This window comes from Frankliniella occidentalis, unplaced genomic scaffold (assembly GCF_000697945.3).
Source record: "Frankliniella occidentalis isolate FOCC.00 unplaced genomic scaffold, Focc_3.1 Scaffold41, whole genome shotgun sequence".
NCBI lineage: Eukaryota > Metazoa > Arthropoda > Insecta > Thysanoptera > Thripidae > Frankliniella > Frankliniella occidentalis.
The window spans coordinates 536,857-557,653 of record NW_026267171.1 but is presented as its reverse complement, the minus strand read 5'-3'; the positions used below and the strand labels follow the sequence as shown (position 1 = coordinate 557,653).

General features: G+C 39.6%; 6 protein-coding genes across 10 annotated transcripts in view; 2 read left to right on the top strand and 4 right to left on the bottom strand.

Annotated features, from left to right (window-relative positions):
• On the bottom strand, positions 1-667 carry LOC113203282 (small lysine-rich protein 1). Its single transcript, XM_026417871.2, has one exon. It carries the CDS (start codon positions 418-420, stop codon positions 127-129), a length of 294 nt encoding a protein of 97 aa, XP_026273656.1. The 5' UTR covers positions 421-667; the 3' UTR covers positions 1-126.
• Positions 668-700: 33 nt separating this feature from the next.
• LOC113203264 (TATA box-binding protein-associated factor RNA polymerase I subunit B) lies at positions 701-4,728 on the top strand. The gene is made up of 14 exons (XM_052266607.1): positions 701-817; positions 902-1,042; positions 1,153-1,290; positions 1,373-1,490; positions 1,644-1,839; positions 1,929-2,103; positions 2,198-2,328; positions 2,398-2,547; positions 2,631-2,863; positions 2,937-3,135; positions 3,208-3,407; positions 3,496-3,638; positions 3,714-3,853; positions 3,954-4,728. The coding sequence occupies exons 3-14, from the start codon at positions 1,204-1,206 to the stop codon at positions 4,633-4,635; spliced, it is 2,454 nt and encodes an 817-aa protein (XP_052122567.1). The 5' UTR covers positions 701-817; positions 902-1,042; positions 1,153-1,203; the 3' UTR covers positions 4,636-4,728.
• On the bottom strand, positions 4,685-11,498 carry LOC113203263 (pre-mRNA-splicing factor ATP-dependent RNA helicase PRP16). Its single transcript, XM_026417846.2, has 22 exons — positions 11,290-11,498; positions 10,799-10,954; positions 10,569-10,716; positions 10,137-10,459; positions 9,919-10,069; positions 9,723-9,848; positions 9,540-9,652; positions 9,234-9,448; positions 8,946-9,131; positions 8,445-8,762; positions 8,127-8,369; positions 7,889-8,035; positions 7,577-7,787; positions 6,712-6,930; positions 6,445-6,604; positions 6,193-6,343; positions 5,933-6,104; positions 5,713-5,854; positions 5,481-5,641; positions 5,251-5,405; positions 4,934-5,151; positions 4,685-4,849 (listed from the first exon to the last, which is right to left on the bottom strand). The coding sequence occupies exons 2-22, from the start codon at positions 10,947-10,949 to the stop codon at positions 4,768-4,770; spliced, it is 3,792 nt and encodes a 1,263-aa protein (XP_026273631.1). The 5' UTR covers positions 10,950-10,954; positions 11,290-11,498; the 3' UTR covers positions 4,685-4,767.
• Positions 11,499-11,584: 86 nt separating this feature from the next.
• On the top strand, positions 11,585-13,724 carry LOC113203265 (leukocyte receptor cluster member 1 homolog). The gene is made up of 3 exons (XM_026417848.2): positions 11,585-11,777; positions 12,148-12,247; positions 12,701-13,724. Exons 1-3 carry the CDS (start codon positions 11,755-11,757, stop codon positions 13,580-13,582), a joined length of 1,005 nt encoding a protein of 334 aa, XP_026273633.1. The 5' UTR covers positions 11,585-11,754; the 3' UTR covers positions 13,583-13,724.
• Positions 13,725-13,751: 27 nt separating this feature from the next.
• On the bottom strand, positions 13,752-15,651 carry LOC113203286 (endocuticle structural glycoprotein SgAbd-8-like). Its single transcript, XM_052266608.1, has 4 exons — positions 15,261-15,651; positions 14,472-14,728; positions 14,194-14,392; positions 13,752-14,045 (listed from the first exon to the last, which is right to left on the bottom strand). The coding sequence occupies exons 1-4, from the start codon at positions 15,306-15,308 to the stop codon at positions 13,872-13,874; spliced, it is 678 nt and encodes a 225-aa protein (XP_052122568.1). The 5' UTR covers positions 15,309-15,651; the 3' UTR covers positions 13,752-13,871.
• A 213-nt stretch (positions 15,652-15,864) lies between these two features.
• Positions 15,865-20,797, bottom strand: part of LOC113203271 (DNA cross-link repair 1A protein-like) — a 62,599-nt gene continuing 57,666 nt past the window's right edge. For 2 of the 5 annotated variants that reach the window (XM_052266606.1, XM_052266605.1), the window contains exons 2-12: positions 19,516-19,864; positions 19,153-19,431; positions 18,151-19,070; positions 17,896-18,055; positions 17,662-17,802; positions 17,474-17,585; positions 17,250-17,387; positions 17,018-17,142; positions 16,764-16,939; positions 16,535-16,679; positions 15,865-16,435 (exon numbers count right to left, since the gene is read on the bottom strand). In XM_052266606.1, the coding sequence (XP_052122566.1) occupies positions 16,239-16,435; positions 16,535-16,679; positions 16,764-16,939; positions 17,018-17,142; positions 17,250-17,387; positions 17,474-17,585; positions 17,662-17,802; positions 17,896-18,055; positions 18,151-19,070; positions 19,153-19,431; positions 19,516-19,843 (2,721 nt within the window). In that variant the 5' untranslated portion in view covers positions 19,844-19,864 and the 3' untranslated portion in view covers positions 15,865-16,238. Of the gene's footprint in view, positions 16,436-16,534; positions 16,680-16,763; positions 16,940-17,017; positions 17,143-17,249; positions 17,388-17,473; positions 17,586-17,661; positions 17,803-17,895; positions 18,056-18,150; positions 19,071-19,152; positions 19,432-19,515; positions 19,865-20,017; positions 20,287-20,797 lie in introns of those variants that run through there. The other 3 variants (XM_026417857.2, XM_026417858.2, XM_026417859.2) reach the window with 3 other exon arrangements.

Genomic DNA, 20,797 nt, shown 5'->3' with positions numbered 1-20,797 from the left:
TTATTACATTTACAATCTTATTTAATCACTCCTTTATATTGAAGGACTATGGTTACTCTTCTGCGATAGCTAATTTACAGCAAATTAACCGTCAACTTATCTATAAACTTACAGCGCAAACTTCTATTACTTCTTTCCCTTTTTCTTCTTTTTCTGTGCATCAGGCCAAGGAAATCCTCTGCAGTACAAAACATCCTGTATGTTGTGGCATGTGTAGTAGGCATTTTCCATGGCGATTGGGTTGAAAATGTCAATATTACATCTCGATTTGCTTCCACCACCAGACTTCCTTTTACCTCCAGACTTTTTCTTCTTTTTATCACTATTCCCTCCACCACTTCCATTTTTGCCTCCATTCGATGGTTTCTTAGTCGCAGCACCAGAGCTTGCCTTCTTTTTCCCCTTTGCCTTCCCAGCCATATTTCTGTTTGATGCACAGTTTTGCGTTTCGTCCTCAGTTGCTGTCTATTCTCGTTCGTTCCGCCCGACAAAATGTGTTCCCAAAAACGGGGGGAGGGAGGGGGCAAACACACGATTTCTAAAGTCTGCAAGAATCAGGTATCGCCAAGTACCGTCTTCCTTGAATATGCCAATATGCCATAGCAACGTCAACATACGTCTGCTGCGGCCCCTCTTGCGGCCTTCCCCCGCTACAGAGATACACAGCCCTGCTGTAAGGGAAGGGGAAGGGAAGGAGAACGGCGGGAAAGGGGAGAGGGTTGTGCTGTTGTGCTTAGCGAGTTCAAATCGACGCGATTTTAGGGTATAAAGTATTGTGCGATATGTCTTTGTGAAAGTCACCGACAACATTTGTCTGGTAAACCGGATACTAAAACGACTAAAACACCTAAAATACTACAACTCATCCCTGCAAATAGTGGTCTGTCTGTCTTATTCGCAGATGTTAAATGCGCTGCCGCTGACCAGTGTAAAATGTACACAAAATAGAAAAAAATCATCAGGAATGGATAAAGTTTTCCTGATAATAGCAGTTTAACCTGTATAAATCTATTGCAATTTTCTTTTTCTACACTTGAATTAGGTAAATGTAGATCTAGATTAAATTATTGGAGTTGGGATCATTAAGCACGTGATATTCAGGTTATTTTTCCTACTGGTAATTCATAAATTTGTGTATCTACTTTCCCTCAGATCTCGCTGCTCTTGGCTGCCATTGAAATTTGATTGAACAGTTTATTCAAGATGCCCGTTTGCACAGTTTGTACCGGAACTGATTTTATTTGCGAGTCTGGTTATTACTTTTGTAACGAATGTCAAACACAGTCACAGGTCTGTTCACCGACCAATCTTCAGCTTTGCTTATCATATCACTCGTCTTTTCATACAAATTTGTGTAATTCGCTATTCTTAGGATGTCCGAGAGGAAGTTAACGAAAATGACGATGGTGCAGATGAAGGGAAAGTTATAGGTGGTAAGAGAAGAAAATCTGCCAAATTTTTTGAGAGCACACCATCTGAAGACGAAGATGGTAAGTTTGGAACTCGAAGTGTTGTACTCTTAAATTCAATCAGTTTTGATCACTTTGGCAGGAATTGAATTTTTTCAGTGGTACCTTGAATAGTGCTATAATGTAAAATCTATTATGTATCTATTATTGTTGTTGATTGGTTTCTATTTTCAGCAAGTATCACGACATGGGAAGGTTTTAACTATGCCTTAGTCGGGTTAGTTGATGAGCTGATACTCTTAGGAGCCAAACCTTCTCTTAAACTGGCAGTTTTAAAGTTATGGACTTCCTACTTAGGGAAAATGGAAGTTGCTTTTTTTACAAAAAACAATCTTACTGTTCCCAAACTTGGACCAAATTTCAACAAATCGTTAGTAATATATTTTTTTTTAATGCTGTGGTATCGTAAATTTGGTCTGTAGTCGTCTGATCAAATAGAAGTTAATAATTTGATTCCAGCGATGCTAATATAATTTATGGGTATGTGAGAGAAAAGAGAAAGTCAACAAAAACAAAAGAGAAATCTATAGATGAGCAGCAGAATGAAAAGGACTGTAACAACTCTCTTGATGAAACTGGTGTAGATGATCCATTAAATGAATCTTTGAAAAGGAAGAAAACACTCAAGCAAAAGGCATGAAAACCAAACCTTATTTATTGTTTATTGCTTAGGTCTATCCTCCCTTCTAGTATATTATATTTCTCTCTCCTTTCCATGTTTATTGCAGAACTCTGCTTTCCATCAAAATTATGAGAGAATGCTAGCTGAAATGTCCACCGCAAGTCAAACATTGACTGACGTAACCCTGGATATGTTATCAGTCAGTGAAGTGGATGATAAAGGACCTAAAGAATTACAGTTAGTGTCTTTGGTTCAAAGAAATGGCTGAATTTGATTACCCCTCTGTTTAATGCTTGTCTGCTTCAGGTTTAATTCTGATGCCAAGAAAAAGGAAAAAGTTCTTGGATCTCTTCAATCCCACCCAGGAATATTGGTTCGCAACAAACTTATCTGTCTGTTGTACTTGGGTATTCTAGAAACTCATGATGAAGAGATCAATCTCAGTGATCTCTTGAGGTAAGAACCAGCATTTTTTTCCCATCACTTTATTTTTATTGCCTTTTTCAAAATTTTGAATAATGTTTCTTTCTTCTTGGTAGGTGGATTTCTGAAGGCCATTTGTCTTATTGCAATCTTTCCAAATTTTTCCCCCTTGGAACAAAATTGCACACATTAAATAAAGCTCTTTTAACTAGATATCAACCTACTCCTACTTATGGCTGTATTCTAGTTGCAACTCAGCATATAGCTGCTTACCTTGGTATAAAAACCATTAAGGTTCCTTCATTCAGAAAGTTAATTAAAAGATTTGTACAAGAATTAAATCTTCCTGGTTAGCCAAATTCATTAGATTTGTTTTAATGTACACCAAGTTGGGTAGTTTTTATTAATTTTTTTTATTTCAGAGCAAGTTGCTTTAATTGCGGAACGTCTTTTTGACATGCTTCCTAAGCCAGTTGAGTATGTCCCTGTGTCTCTCAGAAAATCCTTGCCTAATTGGGAAGGAAGAGCTATGGCTCACATAATAGTAGCAGTAAAACTTCTGTTTGGATTAGATGATGCAACTGAACATCGAAACTCACGGATTGCTAGAAGATTTAATGAGTCAGTATCTTATATCAACCTTATTGTTTCATTAACCTGTAAAGTATGCTTACTTCGTTTTTTTTGTTTTAGGTTGATTGCTTCTCAAAATAGCTCTGTGCGTTTGTTTGTGTGGGATGATTGGGAGCAATTTTGTGTTCTAAGGCGCACTGCCCTTTCTCTTCTCCACGAGCCATCATTTGTAAAAGCCAACCTGTCAACTTCAATGGTGCAAAATGTCAACCCTATCATCTCTGCGTGGAAGAAGTCTCTCCGTGTCACCAATGATGATGGTTGTAATACCTAATTTCTTTATTTTTATATAATCTTATATTGAAACTACTTCATCTAATACTGTAATGTGTCTATCCTCTGTTCCAGCCAAGCGCTCTGCCGTAATTCAAGACACTTACAGACATATTTCCAAAAAGCTCCTGGAGAACCCTTTAAGTAATCCTGGAAATGAAAAGAATGTAATGCTATCTTTTCCAGCCAGTCTTATACCTTACACCTCATACACAAAGGTAATTGTAAGTAGACAAATTCAACATACCAGTTTTGCGCACAAACTATTTTTTTTTCTCCAAATTTCTTTGCAGCATATCATTAAGAAATTCCAAGAAGGAGGTATTGAATGTGATGATAGCGACTGGAGCAATATCATTGCTGGATTAAACATTGAGATGTTGAGTGAAGACTTCAAACTTACAACAGTTTCCTATCTTACTCATCCAGAAAAGTTTGTATTAAAATTTTGTACTTCATTTTGCTATTTTTTGAGTTAAATTGGGTTAAATGTTAAAGTGAGTTGAATTGTTATCGTTATTATGTTTTACCAGATACATTGAGTGGGCTCAGCAGTATGGATTACGAATAGGACTGCACAGTGGATCAGCTGTGTCAACTATCAAACTTCCAGAGAAACAACAGCAGCAAGCCCTTACCCGCAATGCTTATAATAATTTTTTCAGAGTCAAACTTCATTTAGACCAGGTGGATAGACTCCCAGTCATTGTAAAGCCAAAGCAAATGAACACCACTCCACTGCGCCTCTTCTCTCTACACAAACCTCTTATTTTTCCAAAAGTTGTCAATAAGGCCATAAAAGATCCATTCCCTTGTGTGACCGAGATGGATGTGAACCCAAATGTTTCAGTAACAACTCCAGGGAAAAGGGGACGTCCGAAAATACAGAGGAAATCATATGAAAATCTTCCAAAGGAAGATGAAGATAACATGCTGCATGTACCGCATACTGAGTATTGGATGCTGCAATTAACAGGAAGAGCCTCTGCAGACTATGTTCATACTTTACCAGGGTCTTTCCAGCGTCTGTTGGAAGAATGTTGTTCACTCATTGAAATGGAACCAGCCCATTTATGTAAAGAAGTTACATATCTTGAAAAACTTCACCGGGATTTGGCCGAACACACAAAACCAGATAAAGGTACAGTGGTAAACTGTCCTTTTGGAACAGATCGTCTCTATATGGAACGTGTTAAAGAAGACTATTGGCTATAATGGCAATGGTTTCAACAAAATATCAACTACAGAATGAAAAGAGTGCAAAAAAATTGATGTTCATTTTGTCTATTAAAATTATATATTCATAAATTGATTTTCTTGATTTTGTTCCAAAAAAAAAAAGTACATTTAGAGTCCGAGTCTGGCAGGTGTTCGCCTAGGTGTTGCAGGTGTGTTAGGTTCCCGAGTGCCCGGTGTTACTATATCTCCCCTGAAACAAAAAGAAATCATGATTAGAGCACTTTCTCTATTTTCTTATTTCAAATAAGAATTAAACTGCAAATATTTAACTTACGATCGCTGACTGGCCAGGAATTTGCGTTCTTGTTCTTCTTTGCGGGCAATTATTTCAGCTTCAGCTTCCTTCATCTGTGATTCCATGTCAGCTAAATGTTGCTGTGCCTGGCGTTTCTTAGCCTGGCCAGACTTATTGGTTTCTTTAATAGAGAAGAACATCGGACCCAGTTCTGCTAACCATTGGCCATCCACAGCAGTTACACATTGCATGTATTCCTAAAGAAGTAAACAAGGAAAAAAATCATTAATTAAATACACAGTGAGATATCCAAACATAATTTGAAAAGAAGGTATTTTATACTCATTAACACTTACTTTGGCAGTCATGATGAGTTCATGATAAACAACATAATCAGGAGTGAAGCCCATGCCAAATAATGCTGATGTTGGATGGAGATGGCATGGCATACCAGTGCGACTGTTAACATATTCCCCTATACCTTTCAGACGCGCAGCTTGATGGAAATATGCTGCAAGAGGTTCACATGTGCAAATTATGTTCGTTTGATGAGAGGCCAAACAAGAGGAAAACAAGTTTTATTTACCTGAGCAGATACATTTTCTGATTATATCCCAATTTGTTCCACAAGACACACAATCAAGCTTTTGTTGATCCAATATGTCTTTCAGTTGTTGGCGAACTTCGCGAACTTTTCTCATTGCTTTCACATGAATGAAATGTTCGTTGCACCAAGATGCAGAATAACTGAAGTAAAATCAAAATTTGTTGAAGAATTGGGTTGAGCAGCTAATGAAAAGATTTAAAACAATACTAACTTGTTTGTACGCCACTGGTTATAAACATTCAAGTAAGTCAAGTGGTCAGACTCTGGAACTTGGAACTTTTCTCTCACAGCATCAGCTTCTTCTTCTCTCCCTTTTGGTCGATAAAAAATGGAGGGCACAGAGAGCATTGATACTGAAAGGAAATCAATTTGACAATAAATAAATAAATCAAAAATTAAAATTCTTAAATACTGAAAAGTTGTTTACGCACCAATAATTAACACATCTGCTGAACAACCCATTTGACAAGATACAATGAGCATTTGGCATTGTGGAGGATCTAGAGGAAACTCAGCCATTTGCCTTCCAAGAGGAGTAAGAGTTCCAGTATTGTCAAGGGCGCCCAATATCCACAGCTGGTAAAGTGAGTTCAAAATATTGTCCTGCAAAATTACCATGACCATAATATGACAATATTACAAAATTGGTGCCGGTAACAAATGGCTACAGCAGTTAAGGAGACATCCAAACCTGTGGAGGTGGATCCATAAAATGGAACTGCAAAAGGTCTTGCACACCGAGAGATTTTAAGAGGAGTACAGTATTTGCAAGATTGGTACGTTGAATTTCTGGCACTGTTGAAGCTAAAAGTTCATCTTTGTACTGGCGCTCTGTGTACAATCTATAAACAAAAATCACTTTTAACACTTGTTTTTAAAACTTAACATACATGTAGGTTATTGTAAATATGAAAAGTACTAAATCAATGATGTTTGACAATACCTGTAACACTGCCCAGGTCCTGTTCGTCCTGCTCTTCCAGATCGTTGATTGGCATTCGCCTGGCTGATGGGATATATTTGAAGAGCGTCCATACCAATTCTGGGATTGTACACCTTCAGCTTACAGTAGCCAGCGTCTACCACATATATTATACCATCGACTGAAATAGAGGATTTTACAGATTACTAATTTTACTCTAAACCCTGGAACTCCAATCTGAAAAGTGTAAAGCATAATTTTAAACAATGACTAGATAATTATTCAGACCTGTGAGAGAAGTTTCAGCAATGTTTGTGGCAACAACACACTTCCGTATATTTTCTGGTGACCGTTGAAAAATTTTTGCTTGAAGATCAGAGGGCAACTGGGAATATATGGGTAAAATAGAAAGTGCTGGTGCATTATCTATTTCTCCAAGACGTTCTGCGAGTACTTCACAGGTAACTTCAATATCTTCTTGGCCAGGCATGAAAACTAGAATATCTCCTAGAATAAGATTGAACAGTTAGTAAAACAAAAACACAACTTACTATAGCTGCGTCCAGATATGTGGGTGCACCGAGTGTCTTGGGTGCCTGAGCCTGCGCAGAGTCTGTCATAAAATCTAGTCTTGTCTGGTAATGTCAGTGGATCAGCAAACTGCACGACATCCATCTTTCCAAACTGAGGTAACTGAGACTCTGACTCTAATGACAACCAGTCTAACAATAACTGTACTTCCCCCTTTGATTTTAATTCAATTTCTCAAACCACTTTGGACTTGGCCCGCACGCCTTGGGGCCAAGTTGATGTACAGTAATGTCAGTGGATCAGCAAACTGCACGACAGCCGTCTTTCCAAACTGAGATAACTGAGACTCTGACTCTAATGACAACCAGTCTAACAATAATGGTACTTCCCTCTTTGATTTTAATTCAATTTCTAAAACCACTTTGGACTTGGACCGCACACCTTTGGGCCAAGTTGATGTAAACTACTTTGGCCCATCTATGGCTCAGCCCAACTTAGGGCAAACCAGCTTGGCCTGACCTCCCCTGGGCCAGGCCAGCAGCGGGGTTGGACCGTAACAGATACATAAATAAATAATAAAAAAGTAGCAGATAATGAATGGAAAGGAAGGGAAACATTTTACCTTCTAATGGCTGCAAATGTATTTGCAAAGATTGTTTAACAGCTGCATCAACATAATCTTCAACTGGATTTCGACTGAAAAGTACATCAACTGGAAATGTTCGTCCAGGAATAATGTAAGATGGCACGTTTCCAAAGAAAGCAGCAAATTTTTCTGCATTCATAGTAGCTGAAGTCACAATAAGTTTTAAGTCTTGTCTTCGAGCCACAACCTATAGTAAAATTAAATACCAAATCAATAAATTATTTTGATTTCTCAAAATGAAGGTACTGTACTGGAAATTTGAGAAAAGATTTAAGAATGATAAGTTACCTCTCTCAATAAGCCAAAGAGAACATCAGTATTCAGTGATCGCTCATGGGCTTCATCCATAATAATGCAACTGTAATGATCTAAATCTGATTCTCTTAATGATTCACGTAACAAGATACCATCTGTCATGTACTTTATGATAGTTTTCTGAAATTAAAAATTGACAGAATAGATTACCACACTAATCAGAATTGTATGATAGATGCAATCAGCAAGTTCATAAGCCCTCATGGCTCACCTCAGATGTACAATCTTCAAAACGAATGGCATATCCAACATCTTGACCAAGCTCAGTTCCCATTTCATCAGAAACTCTCTTTGCAACTGACATTGCCGCAACACGACGCGGTTGAGTGCAGCCAATCATTCCATATTTACTGTAACCTTCCTCATGTAAGTACTGTGTTAATTGAGTGGTTTTACCACTGCCAGTTTCACCCACAACAATAACAACATTGTTTTCTCTTATAACATTGAGAAGCTGTAACCATAAACCAGAGTTACGTTAGAAAGATCACAATAAAGAATATTCTAGTAAATGTAGAATCTCCGTTACCTCTTGCCGAACAGCAAACACTGGAAGATATCTTCTCTGTTCTAATATAGTTTTCTTTTTTGCAAAGTCACTGGATGCGGCTGGTGTGTCTTTCATGTGTTCAGCAAATTTCTGCTCTGTTTTGTAGTCTGCACGATCATCTTCACCCATTCCAACATCTTCCTCCTCCTTCTTCTTAATTCCCATAATATTTCCAATGGTTGTTCCTCCTAACTCCCAGTGTTTTTTTTGAGCTTTCCTCCTTTCTTTCTGTTCTCGATATGTTCGCACAAGGGCTGATCCTTTTCTGGATGTAAGGGCCATATCTGATGTTGGATCCTAGAATAAAAGAAAAAATATGATAATGACAATTTTACCTAACGTGTGTGATGTTTTCAGCACCCATTGTAGTCTTGTCATGTAAGACAACTAAATACCCTTGTTATTATCAAATACTTGTTTGGCAAACATCACCAATTTTTGTTCAACAATTGTAGTGTTCTCCATATAGGGCTGATTTACCTTTACAGGAACCACTGGTTCTGGCTGCTTAGTAAAAACAATTCTTCCATCAAGAAATGGAGGAACTATGTTGTGAACAAGAAGGTGCACTCTTGCTTCAGTTTCTTCTTCAAAGTCATCATCTACATCTACTGATTGAACAACACCAGAAGTCAACATTCGATTACGTTCCCATAATTCATTGTCCTGAAAAATTTATAATCAAAATCATGATTGAGAACAAAGAATGACCTTCTGTTAAAAAAATAATGTTTACAAAACTTTATCCTTGGATATGATTTTTAATACCTTATTAATCTGTCGTTGTTGGGCAGACATTCTTTTCTTCTTCCTCTGTTCCAGCTGTTCTTCCTTCTTTTTAGTATACTCTTCACTTAAATTTGAAAAAGGATTCTGAGTATCATCAAAGCCATCATCAATGTTATACCATTCACGGTCCAGTCGCTTCTGTTCCTGTTCCCAAAGTTCTCTATCTTCATCTTGAGCCCATTGGATACCATCTTCTACAATCAGAAAATATTGGAAAAAGAGAAATTATATGAGAAAACAAATAATACTGAAACATTGCAAGAGTTGAGAAATATTTGTACTAACCTTTACCTACAGCTGGTGTTGCACCAGTTTTTTTGCGGTCTTTCGCCCATGTATTGTATTTATGAGCAGGGGTCGGACGAGGAGTATCATCAATACGATCTTTTCTCTCTGGCCTATAAAGTAAACATTGTTAATACAGAATCTGTTTCTAAACCAATGAGAGGTACTGTCTTGCGAACATACCGATCAGTTCTCCGTCTAAAGGATCTTTCTGACCAATCTGAGTCCCCTGATTTATGAACATTAGGAGTTGGTAAGTCCCAAGCTGATTTGCGTCCTGGAGTAGGGTCATCTTCATCCCAATTTGACCTATAAAAGTAACAATGTGAGTATCCTGGACTTAAACATAAAAAATTGACCCTAATGATAAAATATTTACCTGGAGGGTGTGTCCTTCACATTGAAAGATGGGGTGCGAGGTTCGTCACAAAAACGAGGAGTTTCTAACCACTCCCTAGAGCTGCTAGATCCTCTATCGCTACTACGATCACTCCGCTCTGAGCCATCAGTCCTGCGCCTACGGTCACCATCTATGAAGAAAGTTACCTGTTATTGAAAGATTCCAAGTACACTAATTAAAGATCGAGTTATACATACCTTCTTTCTCACTCCTCTCTCTGTGTCTGTCTCTATCCCTTCCTCTCTCCCTGTCTCTTTTTCGGTCTCTATCCATATCTCTATTTCTGTTTCTGTCCCTGTTTCGTTCTCTTTCCTTATCTCTTCTTCTGTCATTGTCCCAATACCTATCTCTGTTACGATCTCTATCACTCTTTTCTTCAGCATGAGAACGATTGTCACTTTTGGAGGAGAGATGAATGCCCCTATCCTTTTTGGCAGTATGTTCTGCCAATCGGTTCCTTGCAGCATCAGAAATACCTCCAGTATGAGTGGGAGTTTCTTCTCCAGTGGAACGGTAATTCCTAGAAGTAAATAAACAATAAATGTAGACATATTGTTTTCACAGAAAAGTCTGATCAATGCAATATGTACTGAAATGAGTAAAATGCATTGCACAATAATGAAACTCACCGTTCAATTTTTGGTTTAGCAACTTTAACATTTGCATCAACTTCATTACTGTCGTCATCATCATCACCACCATCACGATACGACATGACCCGTGATTTCTTTGAAATGCTACCCTCGTCATCATCGTCTTTATCTTTCCTCCGAGCAGCTACACAGGTAAATCAAAATAAATAATAAAAGTATTTGTAATGATGATTCTTAGAGTGAAAATAACGGTGGGGCAGGCATACCAGCTAATCTGTCAAGGCCAAGAAGAGATTTCTTTATTTCAGGGACTTTGAAGACAGAATCCTTGACGTCATCATTTTTTTTCCTGATAATAAGCCCACCCACCTGAGGCCCTGGTGCCTCCAGGCGATATACATTGTCATCATCCATCATTAGAGCTAAAAAGATCAAAACAAATGTGCATTATCAAAAAAAGCCATACAATTTCTTTAGTGTCCAGCCCTCAAACACTGTCTCAGCGTGTGATTGAATTGAATCTTGGAATGATTTAAACAAAGAAAGAAAGAAAACTTTGAGATTATAGGGGCAGCTTTTTCATCGTTATGCAAACGTTTTCAGAAATTTAGTCATGAACCAAGGTGCTTCTAACCTACAAATTTAAAGTACGAATAAAAACGAAAACTTCCAACTCAATTACACGATAAATTCATGTAAAATTATTCAAATAGATCAAACATGAACCAAAAAAATATTAGATTAAGACTTGACTTACACTTCTGAATGAGGAAAATTTAAAAACAAACCGCATCAACTACAGTTTGACTGAGCTGAGCGATTGCGATTCATAAACTGCTGGGGCTACAGCACGTCGTACCACAACCTTAAATCCTAAGACAAAGCTGTTGATGTTTATTTATTTACAAAAATGTGAATGAAATTTGTTTTTAAAATGGCAATAGAAACCTCTTAAAAATCTAGAAGTTGCACTTGAGTTTCGACTCACGCTAAAGTCAATTACATTTTGCTGTGTTTTAACTCTTTGTTTGCAACTTTGAAGAAGTGCTTGTTGTTTTGTTGCACCTTGTTCTTGTTGTTATTGTTATTGCAGCCAGCTCTCTTCATGAAGTTTCTGATGCCAGCAAAATGTCAAGAAAATAGCCAGGAGCAACGCATTCAGCCGTTCCGACCGGACATTTAGTACTCTTTTTATGGTGTCAAAAACACTAAAACCGTTACAATGAATATTCTTCCCAAGAAAAGGTAAATCATTTAAAATCCATCTGAGTGATTCTCAGCTTATTTTTGTTCATACCAACATTCTTGTCACGAGTTTATCTCTTCATATTACGTTCTATTTAAAAGTTAAAAGGGAGTATTTGGCGTTTACTTTCGCGGTTTTCAGTCTATTCGAATATATAATTCGAAGTGGTAAAAAGAGGATTGGAGATTCTTGAAGTTTGGTTATCACTTCACGTTTTAGCATGAAAACAAATTAGAAAAAGAATTTGCAATGAGAGAAAAAGTTTTAAGTTGCAGTTCAGTTTCATACTTTTATATTTATTCTATCAGAATAATTTTTCAAGCTCTATGATTATCAGACAACAGCTGAAGCAATTATTGTCAATTCCAGGTGGCATGTCCGCACCAAGGAGAATATTGCTCGAGTGCGACGAGATGAGGCTCAAGCAGCAGAGGAAGAGAAAGAAAAGGAAAGAAGAATTAAACTAGCAGTAAGTGTTATGTTTTCAATACAGTGATTTAACTTCATTGTCAACCTATTAGCATCGATCCTTTTGAGAACCTCATAGTACTTTACGTAATCAAGTTGCCCTTCTACGCAAGTTCCTGAAAATGTTTGGCGTTATTTTAAACCGTACATTTTTTTTAAGAACAATCCATTAAGAGGGATTTACGATTGCCAAGCAACAAGCTGTAAAGATAGGGAAGTAGTCAGAGCATGAGGATTGAGTGGAAGAGGACCTTACAAGCGTTGTTTTAATGCTAATGGCCACCTTGCTGTCTACTAGCATGGTTTCCAATTGGCTTGGCACTGAATTTGTTACATCATCTTTTTAATCAGTTAACTTTCATTGAGTAATATGACATTACATTGACAGGTTAAAGAGATTTTGACAGCATGAATGTTATCTTGCACTTAATTCATATTTTCTCTTGGTTTTCAGGAAAAAGAGGCTCGTCGTGATTTGATGCGAGCACGTGCAAGAGCTAATCTGGGAAATAGTGAAGCTATTTTTACTGAAACAGAAGATAAGGAAAAAAAGGAGAGCCGCTCAGCAACTGAATCTAGTACAGGCCACATTAATTTCTTTGCTGATGAAGAAGCTGGACTAACATCCAGTACAGCAGTCAACAAGGAACACGAGGAGGAGGTAAAGCAAGAAAAAGAAAAGTATGAAAAACAAATAGGATATCTGACATATCTTGGACAAGACACAAATGAAGCTACGGGAAATGTGTCTTGGTATAATAAGTGTCCTCAGAGAGAAGAAGTTGTGACAAGTGAAGAAACAGGTTTAAAGCACAAGGTTACTTCAGACCCTATAAATTCATTCAAAAAATATTGTAGTAGTGTAGTTAAAAAAAATACACCCTCCTTAGAAAGACACCCTGCATCAGGAGCAAGAAATAATGTGCCTGAGACAAAGAAGAGAGAAAGATCAAGAACACCAGAGGAAAGAAACAAAAATGTATCCCATAAACATAAAAAGAAAAAAAGTAAAAAACACAAGAAAGAGAGAAGTCACAAATCAAAGTCCTCAAAAACAAAAATGGATAAGAAATACAGTAGTGATTCTGACAGTGATTACAGTGATGATGACAAAGAGAAGAAAGCAAAACTGGAAAAGCTGAGAGCTGAAAGATTGCACCGGGAAAAGGAAGAAAAGAAGAAGGCAGCAAAATTACTAGCAAAGATAAATGGTGTAGCGTACATTGATGAGGATGTAAAACCAGAACCTAAACCAATCATGAAACGGCGGTATAACTCTCAATTCAACCCTGATATTGCCAAACAAAATTATGATGATCAGAGATATCGGTTTTGAAAACCAATTGTGGTAATACTATTTTTTACAAACCATCCCAATTTGTAAGTTTGAATTGTTCTTCTTTGATAAATCTGTTATTGAATTATCTTTTTGTTAATTATCTAGAGATTCAAATATATGTGTCTGGTGTTCATAGAAATGGGCTTACAGATAACTCCTTCCCCAATAACATGTCAAATTTCACTTTATTTCTCAAAAAATAATACAACAAAATAACGAAACAATTGTCACAGGACTTAAATATCACTTCTCACAGCCTGTCCCGGGCTTTCTCGTTAAAGTTCGTTCACAGTAACGCGGGCCCTGATGGTCCCGATCCTGCTGAGGTTTGCAGCGCTGATGGCGGTGGCAGAGGCAGGGGCAGCGCCGCGCCCCCCTGGGGCATGACCATCTGCTGGCCATTGGTTAGGAAACCAGACTCGTTGTACAGGTTGGGAGGCTCCGCCCTGGCCTTTTCCACCTGCAACATAGATGAGGATGATGGGCGGCTCTGGTAGCGCCTGCGGTCGGAGAGGTAGGCAGACCCGCCGTGCCGCCATGGCGCTGTCGCGGGCGGTTGCCTACCTCAACGCCTGCCGAGTGCGAGGGCGACTCACCCGAGGACTCACCTGCCGCCTGACGGCCTCCAGGATAGCAGGGTGGATGTGCGCTCCCGTCGGCTGAAAGCCGAACTCGTCCGCGACGTACTTGACCTGCACCTGCCCCTCGGGGCTCGGGTACGAGTAGCTACCCTGGACGGCGATGGCGCGCGAGGCAGCCGTCAGCTCGCCTATGGCCTCCTGGGCCGTGCCGTCGCCTGCCGCGTAGCTGCAACCCGGAGAGGGGCCGTGTCACAAGGCAGAAGGGGCACGTACCGCACCCTGGTGCCCGTAGGCAGCCGACTCACCTCCACCGATACTGGCCGTCGGGCGCCTGCTCGAACTGCTGCTGCAGTATCGGCACGAAGGAGACGGACGCGGGGGCGGGGGCGGCCGCAGGCACGGGCGCGGGGACGGCCGCGCTGAAGGGGGCAGGGGCCATGCCGGCGCCCTGGACGGGTGAGCCGGGGGCGGAGCCGGGCCCGGACAGCCCCGAGGGGTTCGGCAGCAGCTGCGGCCGCGCCACTGCCAGCCTCAGGCACGAGGCTCCCAGCACGACTGTGAACTGCACACACCAACGTACCCGGTGAGTACAAACAACCAGGACGCCACCAGGAGACCACTACTAATCCACAAAGGAACTTGTTCAGCTTCAAGGCGCACACCAGAACTGTATCCATGGCAGGGTGCAGGTGGGTGCCGCTGTGCCCCTCGTCGGCACTTGCTGTTCCTTCGCGCTCCGGAAAGTAACTAGCCAAACTAGCGGTTCGCGCAACACTTTATACAATTGGAAGCGACATCATCGTTGCTCCTTTTCTCCCGCCGCGTCTCCCATTTTTTACCGGACGGCCAGCGCTGCTCAAACAATAACGCGCCTGCCCCCTCCCTCCACTCCCGCACTCCAGGAGGGGCCTCCTGGGGCCCCGGGCCGATGGGTCGGGCACTTCCCCCGCCAGGGAAGGGACATGCTGCAAGTAAGACATAAAACTGCAATCCTGATTCCTCGCTTTTCAGGGCAAGTGCGGGCTTATAATCCTTGTGGAAGCTAGTGGTTGATTTCGACATCACCGTCGCCTCGCCTTGCCTCGGCCTCCTACCCTTTGCTGCCAAACGTCCAACTTGCTGCGTACGGGCCCGGCCCGCATATGCGGATGTCAGTACAACGCACAGTCCGTGTTACAATTGTCACCAGTAAAACATTGGTCCGAGGAGCGAATACACATGAGAGCAGTAGTCGGGAGGGCCATGTCGTACATCTTAATCTTCTTAATGATGACATCGTCGCAGCTGCAGCCCCCTCCACCCCCTCTCCTCTTTTTCCCCTCCGGAGCAGTAGGGAGTTGAAACAAGGAGGGGGAGGGGGAATGCACCTTGCGGGACATCTGTGGCATCAGGTTGCATCATCGACTCGCTTCCGAATGATACAGAGCGCGTCGAAGCGAAACTTGACTTGGGAGGTCGTGGTTGACGATTAGTATCTATGTGGAACTCGGCCTGCCTAGGGTCCGCGACAGCCTGTGGTGGCGCCTGTCGGCTGGCGCCTGCGGGCCCACCTTGCTTCCGGAAGGAGCTGAAAGGGAGGGAGGAGTTTGGGGTAGCGGGTAGGCAGGGAACAAGGGAAGGTCAACCAAATATCACTTTAACATTGGGTACTGCTGTGCTGTCTAGGACTCATCTGCAAAAGACATAATGATTCACACATTTTTTTTTTTTTTGTAAATTTATTTAATAAGCCATTAAAAAACGAACATAGCAATAGTAGTAGTAAACAGATAAAATTGTTAAAAAATATGTTTAAAAAGTTATAAAAACAATGGTATAGTTTCAATCACATTTACTATTCACTTTCAGAGAATAATTAAGAGAAACTTTGCACCATCAAACAGGAACAGGATAGATAATACTGTATAAATAATAATCAAGGCACAGAAATAGCTATTGAACTGAATCTCTTGATTGTTAGTGATATAGATAGTAAACAATTGGTTGCAAAATAACTTTTCTTTTAATGAATACAACTCAATCAGAGTAGGTGAAAACATTAAAGAGAACAAAAATATATAGTGAAATCATTTTTACTTTGAAGTAGAAAAATACTGATTCATTTTGGACTGAGTGTCAATATCCCGAGAAGTAGAAAGCCATTGCTGGAACAGTTTTCTATACTGACTAGTTTTACTGACATTGACTGTAACCTGAATATCCCTCGGGTTAACAAATCTCACAAATTGGCGTAATTCTGAAAAACTGCTATGCTCACTGTAGGGCACACCTGGAACAGAAAATTAAGAGAAATATGTGAAACAAATAGCGCAAAAACATAAAAACTGACTGTTTCCCCCATTTTTATAAAATGTAACAAAGAACTTACCATAGATAGTAATTTGACCACGGCTGTTCTTTTGAAAATCACTTGGTTTTCCTTTGATTGATGTGGAGGTTGTCCACCCAGTGGGTTTAAAACCAAGTGCGTGGGAGTATTTTGAGCTATACTTACTTAAATGTTTGGGGAGGATCTGTAAAAACATTTGAGACAATTGTGTGTTTTTTTTTTTTAATCACTAATGTATGTTTTGCTTGATAGATACTTAAAAGATTACCTCAAAGGAAATATCACGCATAGCCAAAACATGAATCTGAGCTTCAAGTGGGTCATTTGTGAGACGACCTATAATGTTCTGGTCTTCTAAACAAAGCAACACCCTCCTCTTTTCAGTTGCTGTCCAAATTTTCATATTAAAAGCATTAGCTAAACCCATAAATACTTTTTCCTTCCCTGGTAGTAGAAAACAGAAATGAAATGTAACGTATTTACAAGCATTGGTAGCCCAACAGAACATTAAATGAATATTACCTATGGTGTAAGTTCCACAAACAATAAGAGTTGACTTATTTCGAGAAAGATGTTCTCTTGCAGTCTGTATAACTTTCTCAACAACTTCTTCTTGAGAAGGAAAATTATATGACGGATCACAGTATCTATGGATTGAATTTAAAAGGGAATAAAAGAGAATAAAAGAAAAGAAATTGTATGAAATCTACAAGAAATTAACAAGTTATATTTTTTAATAATTAGCAGATCTTACGTTGTGTCGAGATATAGTTTGTCAACTTGACGTAATTGAGGAAACTCCTCCATACTGGTATGGGCTCGAAAATCACCAACATGTAAAAACACTCTGCCATCTGCGAGCCTAAATAAGAACATGATCGCTCCAGGGCAACTGAAATAGAGACATACAGCAAACAATGAAACTGAGCAAAATTTGTCAAGCACTGGTAATGGCAATTACACGTATTGACCACTCACTGGTTTGCATCAAAGACCTCAACCTCTACTCCACAAACCATACGAGGTTCATCTATTTTGAGAATATGTAGATACTTTTTATCTACCTTAATTTTCAAATTAACTAGATTTGCTGTATCAAAACGCAACAGATACCATAACATATTTGACAGTTAATAACAAACCAGAAAATAAATGTTGTACAGTACCTGTAACTTGACTGCAAAATATTGGCATGTTGAAGTCTTTTCTTAGACCAATATAATGGTCCGAGTGGAAATGACTTAAAAAATAAATTTTAATCCCTGGAATTATTCCATAACTAAATGCATCCACAACAAATGGAGTGTCTAAAAATGAAAGCAGGATGAAAATCAAATAATAAGAATTGTGAAAACGTTAGAAATAATGTTGAGTATCCTGAGTTTTGGTAACAATTATACCTGGGATTTTTTTGTATGCAGGCAGTTTTTTGTTGCTAGAAGGTTGACCCCACCCTGAAGATGGTTTTGTCTTGTTCTCTTTGGAAGGAACAAGAGTCCAGGATGACCCAGTGGTCTTTGACACAACCATTGGGACACCGGTGGGAGCAGAATTTAAACCCTGCAATTTTTTAAGAGTAATTATATGAGAAAACCAGTAAAATGCCATGCATGTTTATATCTTAGATACACTATAAAATTCATAGGAGAACTCACAGACAATGGAGCCGCCAATGTTGCTGATTTTCGACGACCATCAGCAGAAGTTCTTTTCAAGACAGAAAATGCATCTAATACTTTATCTGTCTTGCTCGTTTCTCCCACAGGTTTTGTACCAATCTTGTCACTGTCAACCTCTCTTAGCACCTGATCTTGGCCATTTTCTACAGGAACACATTTGTTCTGAGCAACAGAAGAAACTGTAATTTGATTACAGCTTGCCTGGTAATTTTCTTTACTTAATATGTCACAATTAAGTGGTGGTTCTTTGAGCCCCATTTCTACCATTGAAACAAAAAAATTTTCAAGTTGTTGATGATCATTGGGAATGAAATTCTCATCACCATTTGCAATGTTTATACCCAAAGAACAATCAACGCAAATACTACTGCTACATTTACAGAGAGAAATTTTAAGTTTTTGTAAACTACTGTTTACACTACTGTTAACTTCTATAGCTTCCCATCCTGAATTGTTCAAATATAAATTAACTGACATTGGACTCTTCAGACCATGTTTCTTCAAGACTATTGAACAGTTGGCTTGCAGACTGTCTTCATTTGCTAGGATCTCTTCACATGTTTCAGTGCACTCCACTTTGTTACCAACAATCTCTTGGTCACAATTCGAAGTCAAAGATTGATTATAATCTATCATGACTTTTGCATTTGGGGCTATCAATTTTGGTAAGCTAGATTCATCCATACTATTTGGTGAGCTTGGCTCTCTTTTAATTACAAATGGTTGATGACTGAAAAGTTCTAATGGTTTAAGTTCTTCACTCAAGATAAGGTCACTTAAAATGACATCAGTTTCATGTAAATTCGCAGGGATCTCAGGATCGTCAGGATCTGATTCAGTGTGATCCTTGTTACTGTTGAATGACAGTCTTTTTTTTCTCTCTTCTACTCCACAGGCTGGTAATAAAAAAGTGGCATAAGGTACATAAGCAATTGTTATGATTTCAAAACAGTTTTTTCATGGTACACCTATACTTACATGTAGAGGGTATACTAGGAGATTCCAAGAAAATATCCTGGGAGCAGCTTGCTTCGTCTGTTTTACAAATTTTCGAAGCTGATAGAGCTGGTGATGTAGAAGGTCTTTTTTTCCCAGATGTTCTCAGAGGAGTTCTTTTCATTTTAGCTTTCTGTGGAGTAAAAATTATATCTGGTTCGACATACTCTTCAGAAACTCTGAAAGCTGCTAGGATATGATGTGAGTAGTCGCGGTAGTGGAATATATTAGTATTAAGACAATTATTTTCTTCTGGGCAAGCTGAAACAACAGTTAAGCTACAGATATCAAAGAAAAACACTAATACGTATTATAAAACAAGACCACCCTTCCTAAAAAAAATACCTGGGAGGTTTGCTGAAATATTACAGTTTGCAGTATGATTGGCTGGCGTGATTTTAAGAATACTCAGTGGAACTTGACAAATTGGACAAAATTCATTTTTTTGAGGAGCAGTGGATTCCTTCTCTTTTACGTCTTCAGGTTCTGGTGGCTTCGACTCAGTAGGTACATGGCAGGCAGTTTGAGATTTTTTTGATGGTTTACTTTTGGTTGATGTTCTATTGGTGGTGGTCTTTGGCTTCTGTGATCTAGTTGTTCTAGGTTTAAAAACATCATCCTCACTGTCATCCTTCTCATCACCAGTCTTTTCTTGCGTTTTCTTTCTCCCCATGGCCAACGGCTAAAGAAGTATCTGGAACAAAAACACGTCTTTAGGAATATAACGTAATGGAGCTGAGGGACAGTTAGTGACACATTAAGGAATGACGAAAAATGAAAATGCTCGGTGAAATAATTGTGTAAAAACTGACACAATTTCAGAAATTTTTACAACACAGTGGTTAACCTTTCTAACCAGTGGTCAGCAGCCACTGTCTATGAACAGCAGTAAACGAGTCAGTGGCACGAAATCTTGAAAGTGAAGACGAGCAACATGTCTAGGTCTACGCGAGGGTGAAAGATTACAATACTTCAAGTACACACACAAGACATACCGCTCAATCAAACCGCTATATATCCTATGGATCTAAGTGGCGGGAAGCAGACAAAAGGAAGCAACCAAAACAAAAACAAATGAACGCTTCCTGACTGGTAGACCATTGGCGCGTAATATGAAATGGGTCGCCTCTGCACCTGCCAAAACGAGACGCGTCTCAATTTTGTAATTGTTAGTAAACGTTTCGAGAAAAGGGCTGAAAAGCCAGCCCTACCTCTACCCACAACACTTGCCTCCCCACCCACCCTATCGTAAGTCTTGCTGATCTACTCAAGAAACATGAGAAGCCCTCCAACTTAGGTCAATTAGTTAATTAGGCGACCCCAGCCCCGGGCCCCTCTACTTGTGTCGATGTTGGGTCAATACGGGAGACGGCTGAGCTAAGAAGAGTGCTACCCAGCTCCCAACTTTAATTCATGTTAAATATTCGGCCAAATCATATAGCAACGTATCGGCGGTACCGGTACGTTCTTATAAACGTGTGGGACTCGAGGCTGCGACGACGCGTTGCTCACACGTTCTGTCAACCGCTTCCTGTGGGGCGGGGATGTGGTGACGAACTTGATCAGCGTGACGCGGTAGCAGGGCGGGCGCGGGGTTGGAGGGGGCAGGGGAGGATTGGAGAGGGGT

Coding starts and splice junctions, on each gene's coding strand:
- LOC113203263 (XM_026417846.2), bottom strand. CDS start 10,949: ATGATGGATGATGACAATGTATATCGCCTGGAGGCACCAGGGCCTCAG. Junction 5,642..5,712: donor AACCAGTGGCGTACAAACAA/GTTAGTATTGTT, acceptor ATTTTACTTCAG/TTATTCTGCATCTTGGTGCA. Junction 5,406..5,480: donor CAGAAAATGTATCTGCTCAG/GTAAATAAAACT, acceptor AACCTCTTGCAG/CATATTTCCATCAAGCTGCG.
- LOC113203264 (XM_052266607.1), top strand. CDS start 1,204: ATGCCCGTTTGCACAGTTTGTACCGGAACTGATTTTATTTGCGAGTCT. Junction 1,840..1,928: donor GGACCAAATTTCAACAAATC/GTTAGTAATATA, acceptor ATTTGATTCCAG/CGATGCTAATATAATTTATG. Junction 2,104..2,197: donor AGAAAACACTCAAGCAAAAG/GCATGAAAACCA, acceptor TGTTTATTGCAG/AACTCTGCTTTCCATCAAAA.
- LOC113203265 (XM_026417848.2), top strand. CDS start 11,755: ATGAATATTCTTCCCAAGAAAAG. Junction 11,778..12,147: donor AATATTCTTCCCAAGAAAAG/GTAAATCATTTA, acceptor TGTCAATTCCAG/GTGGCATGTCCGCACCAAGG. Junction 12,248..12,700: donor AAAGAAGAATTAAACTAGCA/GTAAGTGTTATG, acceptor CTTGGTTTTCAG/GAAAAAGAGGCTCGTCGTGA.
- LOC113203282 (XM_026417871.2), bottom strand. CDS start 420: ATGGCTGGGAAGGCAAAGGGGAAAAAGAAGGCAAGCTCTGGTGCTGCG.
- LOC113203286 (XM_052266608.1), bottom strand. CDS start 15,308: ATGCGGGCCGGGCCCGTACGCAGCAAGTTGGACGTTTGGCAGCAAAGG. Junction 14,393..14,471: donor GACGGCCAGTATCGGTGGAG/GTGAGTCGGCTG, acceptor TCCGGGTTGCAG/CTACGCGGCAGGCGACGGCA. Junction 14,046..14,193: donor TGGAGGCCGTCAGGCGGCAG/GTGAGTCCTCGG, acceptor TCTATGTTGCAG/GTGGAAAAGGCCAGGGCGGA.